This window comes from Pseudophryne corroboree, chromosome 3, assembly GCF_028390025.1.
Source record: "Pseudophryne corroboree isolate aPseCor3 chromosome 3, aPseCor3.hap2, whole genome shotgun sequence".
In the NCBI taxonomy this organism is placed as follows: domain Eukaryota; kingdom Metazoa; phylum Chordata; class Amphibia; order Anura; family Myobatrachidae; genus Pseudophryne; species Pseudophryne corroboree.
In genome coordinates, this window is record NC_086446.1 from 588808950 (window position 1) to 588816759 (window position 7810).

The window sequence follows — 7810 nt, forward strand, 5'->3', positions numbered from 1 at the left end:
ATTTTCTGCAGTCAATGTTCATCCAGGCAGATCAAGGCTGATTTAACATTGACAATTTCTTCTTATATAGGCTGGAAAACTCCTGAATAAGCAATTTCACGGGTACAAGGGTTAAATTAGGAAATATATATATAAATGCTAAGAAACAGTAGTGGACACTGTTGCCTCAAATTTGAGTGTTAGAAATAACATATATATATATATATATATATACACATATATACAACGTTTAAAATAGATTATATAGATTAACACAGAAGGTGAAATGCCATTGTCCTAAAATTAAGGCGTAAACATTCTAATGTTGACATATGTCTAACTCCAAACACTTGTCTTGTTTGGTCTCATATAACCAGACAATGGACTTTGCCATGGCTTGTAAAATATACCTGTGCGAGAAACACTGACACAGAGAAACACATCAGTTTGTGACAAATACATGTATATTTTCCTTGTATTAAATATATGTATTTCCCCCTTCTTGTCCTATTAAAAACACCATATTATATTCAAAACAAACATCAACCACCTTTCTAAAGATATAAAATTAAACACTGATATAGTAATCAATTGAAGTTAAAAACATGAATTGTGTATAGTCAGTATACAACCTGACATGTTATGGGTAACTAGTACTATCTTCAGTATGTTTACTTACAGAAAGTTATACTTTGCATTGGTCCTAAAACACCTGAAAGCATGAGATTGATAATAGAGAAACTTATAGTTTTGTATCACTCCTGACAAGTGGGTCATGGACTGGTTTAAACTAGAGGAGGGCAAACAGGGGCTTACTGTATTTTAGGGAACCATTCCTTCCCTTTCCACTATCTGTATACCCCTGGCAATCCAAGGCACTGTACTTATTTCCTATCCCACCACAGTTTCCACATTGATATTTTGGAACAAGTGACAGAGGCAGCCCTGGGTTTCATTTATATTCTCCCCCATGACCCCATTGTTTGACAATTCTGTCTCCTGGGTACCTTGACTGTTGCTTTTAAGTTGTCACAGCCATGGCAGTCGAGAGCCGGGCTGGGCCCAGGTACTTTTCAAGGGACGTGGCCTAATCACAGGAGGTGTGGTCATGTACCCTTAGAAAAAAATACTGAAAAAATTGTATCTTAAGCACCTCCATGGCCACACTGAAGCCCAGCACACAGCAGAGTGTGCTGGACTGAGGAGAAGAGCTGCAGCTGCTGCTGCCAGGTAAGGGGGAGGGGACCTGGGACCCTACTGGAACCTCATTGGGCCCCTCCATAAGAGCTAGGCCTGGGTAATTTGTGCCCTCTCCCCCCTCTCTCGACACCACTGGTCACAGCAGTTAGGGTTGACCTATGTGGGCCAGCTGGTGGGAAATACGGGTGTGCTGCCTTTTGGTGATTTACAGGCTTTGCTGGATTCTGAAGTTTGTCGATACCTGCAACTTAAGCATTTTGCCCAGAGCAGGGACTTGTGGGCAGCTACAGTATATTAGGGTGAGCTTTTCTATTATAGAAATCAACTTTATGCAAATTTCTATGAATATTAAGTCCTCCTGGGTGGTTTATGCAGATTAGTGCCCCTTTATGAATTCTGGGTAATGCTTTGCAATCGACCATTATTCATTCAAAATCATTAATGGTCTATGACCGATGTTGAATTCTTTTACCAATGATAGAGGAGAACCAGATGGTTTACTGCCATCGATGATTCAGTGCTACTGATTTTATTCCCCCTCATAGTGTTAGGGCACAGAGCATAGAAACCTCACCGGGCTCCAAGAAACATGCAATTCATTTTACAGTAATGCGTGGGTCACCATCCATGGTTATCTTACAGATGCTTTTATACCATCAAGGGATGACCCACTAATGGCCATCCCTAGTTCTGCTGTTAGCCAAAGACTGACTCTGCATTGGCTGGTTGTTGATAGTCAACAACCAATAGTAGATGGTTGTGTCATTGAGAGTTGAGACCCAATGCTTTTCCACTTGGTGATTGGACACAGCCCAGCACCCTAGTTATGACTGGTCCACAGTCACCTGTTTAATACAGCAGTCATTTCTCTGCTGTTTATTGTTTTATGCTATTGAGAGTGGAGTACCAAAATTTTATTCAACAACTATGATACAAAGAGCCACTCTTTGTTTATCTATTTTTACAACCATTGCTGGGACTATCTACAGGTCTCCTGTAAACAGTCTTAAACCAGCAAAGCTAACCAGCAAAGGTTAACACACAAGCCTCTATTGAGCTTACATTTTTATAGGATCCTAGTGTTGAGCACTGTCTATCTATATTAGGGAGAGCTTTATTATTATAGGAATCAACTTTATGCAAATTTCTATGAATATTAAGTCCTCCTGGTGGTTTATGCAGATTAGTGCCCCTTTATGAATTCTGGGTAATGCTTGGCAATCGACCATTATTCATTCAAAATCATTGATGGTCTATGACCGATGTTGAATTCTTTTACCATTGATAGAGAAGAACCAGATGGTTTCCCGCCATCGATGGTTCAGTGCTACTGATTTTATTCCCCCTCATAGTGTTAGGACACAGAGGTTAGAAACCTCACCGGGCTCCAAGTAGCATGCAATTCATTTTACAGTAATGCATGGGTCACCATCCCCATGGTTATCTTACAGATGCTTTTATACCATCAAGGGATGACTCACTAATGGCCATCCCTAGTTCGGCTGTTAGCGAAAGACTGACTCTGCATTGGCTGGTTATTGATGGTCAACAACCAATAGCAGATGGTTGTGTCATTGAGAGTGGAGACCCAATGCTTTTCCACTTGGTGATTGGACACAGCCCAGCACCCTAGTTATGACTGGTCCACAGTCACCTGTTTAATAGAGCATTCATTTCTCTACTGTTTATTGTTTTATGCTATTGAGAGTAGAGTACCAAAGTTTTATTCAACAACTATGATACAAAGAGCCACTCTTTGTTTATCTATTTTTACAACCATTGCTGGGACTATCTACAGGTCTCCTGTAAACAGTCTTAAACCAGCAAAGCTAACCAACAAAAGTTAACACACAAGCCTCTAGCTGTCCTTACATTTTTATAGGATCCTAGTGTTGAGCACTGTCTATCTATATTAGGAAGAGCTTTATTATTATAGGAATCAACTTTATTCAAATTTCTATGAATATTAAGTCCTCCTGGGTGGTTTATGCAGATTAGTGCCCCTTTATGAATTCTGGGTAATGCTTGGCAATCGACCATTATTCATTCAAAATCATTGATGGTCTATGACCGATGTTGAATTCTTTTACCATTGATAGAGAAGAACCAGATGGTTTCCCACCATCGATGGTTCAGTGCTACTGATTTTATTCCCCCTCATAGTGTTAGGACACAGAGGTTAGAAACCTCACCGGGCTCCAAGTAGCATGCAATTCATTTTACAGTAATGCATGGGTCACTATCTCCATGGTTATCTTACAGATGCTTTTATACCATCAAGGGATGACCCCAGTGGTGGGATTCAAACAAATTAACAACAGGTTCTATGTCCTAATGACCATTTTAACTATACCAAAAGATATACCGAAAGGTAGTTTAATAATTCACGCATTAAATACTGCAATAAGAACAGTAAAAGAGGTACAGACAACTAGATTATGTTTAAAGGAAGATTTTTAATATTAAATACCTGACAAACAGTTATTGAAGATATTTCCATATTGCTGTTTGATTGGCGTCCTCACTTGCAATTTTCTTTGCTTTTATCCGAGCATCATCAGCTGTGTGATTTACCCTTAACCATCTTTGCACTGTAGGAGTAGGATTCCATTCCTTTAGCGGTAGGCCGATTAGACTGATAATCATTATGTTTGATATATTGGAAATAGTTAGGTGACTTCTCTTCTCAGAACATATAATGTTCATCTTTGAAAAACCCCTTTCTGCTTCTGCTGAACTTACAGCAATTGTTCTGACAATATTTTTAGCTCTTTGAACACTTTCAGGAATTGAATACTTCTGGTAGTTTAAAACATTTTCCACAAAATCTCGATACTCATTAATATCAATTTGGTAATTGAAATATGTATTAAATACATGCAATTGCTCTTCAGCTGCTTTCCATGGAACTATTACTTCTTCAATATTCCAGTAATCTGGCTCCAAAAAAGTGAGAAATTGTAATGTATTATGATCATAAAATTTGCTACAACTTGCTTTTAAATGTCCACAATCCATTAATCTTTTTTCAAATTCGTTACAATGCCTTCTAAAAGTGTTTCCCGAGGAAGGCCAACAAATCGATGATTTTCTACAAAATCTATATTTTTGTAGCTTTCTGAAGTAATTAATTCATTACCTTTTTTTTTCGTATGGACCCTTTTCTTTTTCAAGCATTTCAAATGCTTTAATTGATCGTATCACAAGTTTTTCAGCCTTTATTATGTCTGTATTTCTTGCTTGCAGTGCATTGGAAAGCAAAGAAATTTCGTTGAAAATATCAATCATCAATGCCAAATCAGTGAAAAAAAATATATTTTTAAGACGGGTAGCCATACCCAAGTACTTTGCATTTGAAGAAAAATAGTGATGTAGCGCAGGATAAGCGCGCCACACAGCTAGGGTTGACCTTAAACTACAGGCAGCCCATCTTGGTCCCAAAACTCTACCAATCTTTATAATTTCAATTCCAAGTTGTTCGGATATTTTGGTAAATTCAATCTGGTTCTTATTGGATTGATGAAAAATAGTATATATCTTATCAATGAATATTTTGAAATGATTTACTTGCTTTATTTCCTTTATTGAGTCATCTAAAACAAGTTGGAGGCGATGGTTTAAACAGTGCCATATTATTATGTTTGGAAAGTCTTTTGTTATCCTAGTGCTCACTCCAGATTTTCTCCCAAGCATAACACTTGCACCATCAGAGCAAAATCCTATTAAATTTTTTTGTAAGTAGTTCTTAGTAAGCCCAACTTTATTTAAACTTTCCATAACTGAAGAACATATTGTCTCTGCATCTTGTTTTTCCAATTCAACTGGCTCAACAAAAATTGTTGGAGATGAAACTGAGTCCTCAACTTTTAAGAAAAGTATAATAACTGGTTTGCAAGATATCGTTGAAGCTTCGTCAATAATCAAACATATTTTCTTATCATTTTCAGTAATTTTAGTAAATATTTCTTTTTTAATTTCCTTTGCAATAAAATCAACTATTTTCACAGCAGTTTTACGTGAATGCAATCCTATTCCCATATCTAATCCATTTTTCATTTGCAGTTCAATCTCATCTTCTATGTCTGAAAATGGTTTACATCTTTTTGACAGGCTGTAAACTGTATTAAATACTCTACAAGTAGTACTGAAATATTTTTTATTCATTGTATCTACTACGTTTGTTATAGTATCCTGCTCACGTATTTTGAAGTTGTCTTTACATATGTTATGAGCCTTTGATGAAAAATGTTCTTTCATTTTTTTCCTTAGAGAAGCTTGTTGTACCACTCTGTTTTTCCCTGATGCCTCAATCTGAAAACCTTTCCACTCTTTTGACGCATGAACACTTTTCTCTTTTATGAAATCATATTTTGCACAATACTCACAACCTAACTTTTTGTTAGAAATTCCCAGTCCTTCATATTTTTCTTTAAAATTTTTATATTGTTGCACTGACCAGCATTCAGGAAGACTATTTACAATATTGGAGTTGTTGTGATTTTCTATTTCAATCGACGTGCTGCTTTCTTCAGGCTGGATTGGTTGTGCTAGTGACTGTGTTGAACCTTCCAAGGCCAATTCTGATACAACAGAAGAATCTGACTTTGTTTTCTTATTGAAAAAATCTGTCAAACTGTGTTGCCTTTTCATCCTTAGTTTCAAGGGCTATGTAAAAAAAAAAAATCTTTTAAAATATAATAATAACATTTATTTATGGACATGTAAGTAGAAGCATACATCTCAGTCTCACCCTAAGTACAGAAATCATGGTCCCATGGCAGCATGAAGAATGGTACTGTACATCCATACAACAAGGATACAAACAATGTGGCAGATGTATTAAGCACGGTGATGAGATAAAGTGGTGATAAAGTGTAAGGAGATAATTCAACCGCCAATCAGCTGTGTTTGAAAAATTACAGTTGGGAGCTGATTGGCTGGTGCGTTATCTCCTTCCATTTTATCTCACTTTTTGTCCACTTTATCTCTTCACCAGGCTTAATACATCGATCTGCACCAATGTGCATGTTAAATATTCTCTGTAAAGTGCCATTACCAAAATGCAGCCTCTCTGACCACTCCCATCTCCCTCAGCACCTCAGTCAGGGGCCCTTCCTGGCAGTCTCCCCTCCTTCTTCATACTGCGCCATTTTGATGCCCCCCTCCCTCCCCCACCACTGCAGGCTAATAATGGCTCCTCTCTGGCCAGCCCGCAGCCAGCCCAGCAACCAGCCCAGCAATCTGTAAAGTGGAATGTCTACTCACTGTGTGTAACCCAACAGGCTCCACGAAATATTCCCTGCTTCCTCTGGGACCTTTCTCTCTTTCCAAACCACTCTAGAGCTGGTTATCAGACTTGTGTGATTGACTGGTCTGGTCTCTTATTCTGTACAAATGTAAAGATGGAAATATAAATAGTTATTTGCAAAATAAAAGTGTAGCAGCATTCCCATTTACCCTCCCTAAGCCATAGAGAAAACCGGCTTTAGCAAACAATGTGGCAGATGTATTAAGCATGGTGATGAGATAAAGTGCAGATAAAGTGTAAGGAGATAATTCAACAGCCAATGTTTGAAAAATTACAGTTGGGAGCTGATTGGCTGGTGCGTTATCTCCTTCCATTTTATCTCACTTTTTGTCCACTTTATCTCTTCACCAGGCTTAATACATTGATCTGCCCCAATGTGAATGTTCAAATATTCTCTGTAAAGCGCCATTACCAAAATGCAGCCTCTCTGACTCCCATCTCCCTCAGCACCTCAGTCAGGGGCCCTTCCTGGCAGTCTCCCCTCCTTCTTCATACTGCGCCATTTTGATGCCCCCCCCCCCTCCTCCACCACAGCAGGCTAATAATGGCTCCTCTCCTCTCTGGTCAGCCCACAGCCAGCCCAGCAACCAAGTCCAGCCATACTGGCTCTGAGTCCTCTCTCAGTCTCTCCCCAACACCAACAGCATTGTGCAGCTGCCTGGCAGCCCCTGAGCTACTCAACCTCGGCAAGCTAGCAGCAGCCTCCCTCCCCTCCTTCTTCATACAGCATAACTGCGCCATTCTGATGCCCCCGGCGGGCCCGCCCGGCCCCTCCCTTGCCACATTAAACACTGCAGTGACAGGCTCAGCACAGCAGCATAACTCACCCAGATCATGCCGACGGTCGGTGACCCAGTACTGTCCGTACTCCCGGACTGCCTGTCTCTGCTCTGCTCTTCTGTCTGTGCCGCAGTCTCCGCCTCAGACGCTGATGTGATATCACGGCCGCCGGGCCGATAGGAACTGGCTGCACAGTGTAACTTGCCCGTGCCGTGCGTCTGTCTGTCCCCGCTCTGGCACTCCCGAGTCCCAACTCCGTCCCAAGTGACGACGACTTGTTGTAAGTTGTTGTCTCACAGGCTGCCCTTCTGCGCACCGTCCGCTGCCGCGTGATGGCTGATTGTGGCTCCGCCTCTGAGTCCTCTCCTCTGCACAGAAGTTCAGAACACGTGTGCAGGGGGAGCCAATCCTTGCCAACAAGGGAGGCAGGGTGGGGCTTACACAGGCTGACTGACAGCCTGGCCAGCCCTGCCCAGCCCAGAAGAGCAGAGCCAGGCAAGCAGCCATTATATTAATTTATAATCATTGTCCAGGCCAGGGCAA

General features: G+C 40.4%; 1 protein-coding gene across 1 annotated transcript; it reads right to left on the bottom strand.

Moving 5' to 3' along the window:
* Positions 1–4314: 4314 nt before the first annotated feature.
* On the bottom strand, positions 4315–5829 carry LOC135057344 (E3 SUMO-protein ligase KIAA1586-like). Its single transcript, XM_063963233.1, has one exon. It carries the CDS (start codon positions 5827–5829, stop codon positions 4315–4317), a length of 1515 nt encoding a protein of 504 aa, XP_063819303.1.
* Between the last annotated feature and the right edge of the window lie 1981 nt (positions 5830–7810).